General features: G+C 43.4%; 1 protein-coding gene across 1 annotated transcript in view; it reads left to right on the forward strand.

Annotated features, from left to right (window-relative positions):
• SNAP47 (synaptosome associated protein 47kDa) overlaps nucleotides 1-2,343 on the forward strand; it is a 72,846-nt gene that overhangs the window by 46,239 nt on the left and 24,264 nt on the right. The window contains 2 exon segments of the mRNA XM_015570452.1: nucleotides 1,994-2,128; nucleotides 2,131-2,340. Of these exon segments, the coding sequence (XP_015425938.1) occupies nucleotides 1,994-2,128; nucleotides 2,131-2,340 (345 nt within the window).

Consider the following 2,343-nt stretch of genomic DNA (forward strand, 5'->3'; position numbering starts at 1 on the left):
CTCAGTGGAGGAGCGCTCCCGGTGCTGACCGGTCCTCACCGCGGCCTGCACACTTGAGAGGCCAGGACTCCTGCTCCCGCCTAGGCCCAAAAACAAGCCTGCATCCACCCCACCCCCAGTTCTCGCCTCGCCCCATAGGAGTGGACACCTGCACGGTGAGTGCAAGCCTACCACCTGCTCCCCAGAAGGCGGGCAGTAAAGAATGGGGTGTGGGCAGGGGAGAGGAAAGAATGTAGAGCATCCATGATGTAGAGGTGCTTGAGAATGAGGCTTGTAAGCCTCACGGGGAGGTTTGTTCTGTTTGCCCCACGGCTGTCCCTTAGGAAAGGCGGAGAGCCGGCTGTGAGGGCTCCCTGCGAGAGGAGTCCAGTTCCATAGCCAACTGGAATTGGCCTCAGTTTCCTGCTCTGTAAAATGTGTTAAGCGTGTCCCAGTGCCTTCACTGAGCTTTGAGGGCCAATTGAGATACTATATAAAGAAAATGAGGGAAGACATGAGAAAGAAAAGGAAGGGCGGGCAACACAAAATAAAGATTGGAAGGAACCTGTAAACCTATTGTCTCATAAATAGTGAATACCACTTTATTGTCTTTTCAGTATATGAAAAAGACAGTTGTCTTTATATGGTGCTTTTCTAAGTCATTATCTCATTTGATGTTCAGGGCAATTTAAAGACAAGATAATTATTCCCTCCACTGTTCAAAGAAAGGAAATCTTGGTGCCTGGCCCCAATGATTCAATCGTCAATCCCTTATTGTAAAGCAGGGTTAGTGAAATTTTCTGTGAAGGGCCATATCTATACTAATAAAAGCCTTGGGTGTGATCTGGCCAGTAGGGGAGGGCAGTTGCGGATGATCAGGCCGGCAGGGGAATAGTTAGGCATCAATCAGGCCGGCAGGGGAGCTGGTAGGGCGCAATCAGGCAGGCATGCAGGTGAGCGGTTAGGAGACAGCGGTCCAGGATTGTGAAAGGGATATCCAACTGCTGGTTTAGACCCGATCCCGGCAGTCGGACATCCTGGGATCAGGTCTAAACCAGCAGTCAACATCCCCCAAAGGGTCCGAGATTGGAGAGGGTGCAGGCTGGGCTGAGGGACACCCTCCTCCCGTGCACGAAATTTGTGCACCGGGCCACTAGTATTAAATATTTCAGTTGGTTCAACCCTCTTATTATGCATGGTCCCTCTTTATTCCTGGTACACTGCTTGTTTAAAAATTTACTTTTGGTGTGATATATCTTTTTTCCAATCCCTTTGCTTTTGATGTATCTGTGTCATCATATTTCACAGTATCTCTTGTAAACAAGATATAGTTGATCTTGTTTTTTTCCAAGCTGATAATCTGCCTTTTAATTAAAGAATTTAGTCTATTTTTATTTAATATGATTACTAATATGGTTGTGTTTAATTCCACCATCTTATTTGTTTTATTTTATTTGATCCTTATTCCTTTGCTTTCCCAGTTCTGCTTCTATTTTTTTCCCTTTTATTGACTTTTTAGATATATCTGTTACTCGTTACTTTAGAGTTGTGCTGTCCAATATGGTAGCTAGGAACTACATTAAATTTAAATTTAAAATTCAGTTCCTCCTTACATTAGCTATGTTTCAGGTATCCAGGAGCCATATGTGCCTATTACTGTATTGGACAGTACAGATCACTGCCAGAATTCTATTACCTCTCTAGAGATTAAGAACAGGATTTGAGTCAGAATTACCCAGGGTTAGTGTGGTAAGAGTAATAATATTCGAGTCTGAAGATAATGTGTCCACTGCAAATAGCTTTGTATACATGCCGTAGGCAAATAACACTACTGCTTTTAGCCTTAGGTTTCTTTTCTTAAAATGTGGAGATAACCATTTCTGCTCTTTCTGTTTCATGGAGTATTTGTGGAAAAGAAAACTGTAAAATGGTAAAAGTGCTTTATAAAGACTAAAGCAGTTAAAGTATTAAAAATTGCATGGCCTAGTTTTTACTATGTTGTTTCATCTTCTAGGTTGCTGAAAGAACTGGAATCTCATTCTTGGTGGCCCTTTAGCTTCAGGCTTTGGAAGATGCCATCAGACACAAACTCCAGGGGAGGCTCCTCAATGGCTAGTACCAAAGCTCTTGGAAAAGAAGGGATAGTGATCAGAGAAGGCTCACCATTCTTGTTTCTGGGTTGGAAATCCATGACTCAAATTCTTTGCTGTTACACAGATTTGAAAGAGAAGATGTAGATGACATTAAGGTTCACACACATTATGAGGTTAGCATCCGCCAGCGGTTCATTGGGAAGCCAGACATAACTTTTCGTTTGATATCTGCCAAGATGCCAGAAGTCGTCCCCATTTTGGAAATGCAGTT

Source organism: Myotis davidii, unplaced genomic scaffold, assembly GCF_000327345.1.
Source record: "Myotis davidii unplaced genomic scaffold, ASM32734v1 scaffold1687, whole genome shotgun sequence".
Taxonomy (NCBI): domain Eukaryota; kingdom Metazoa; phylum Chordata; class Mammalia; order Chiroptera; family Vespertilionidae; genus Myotis; species Myotis davidii.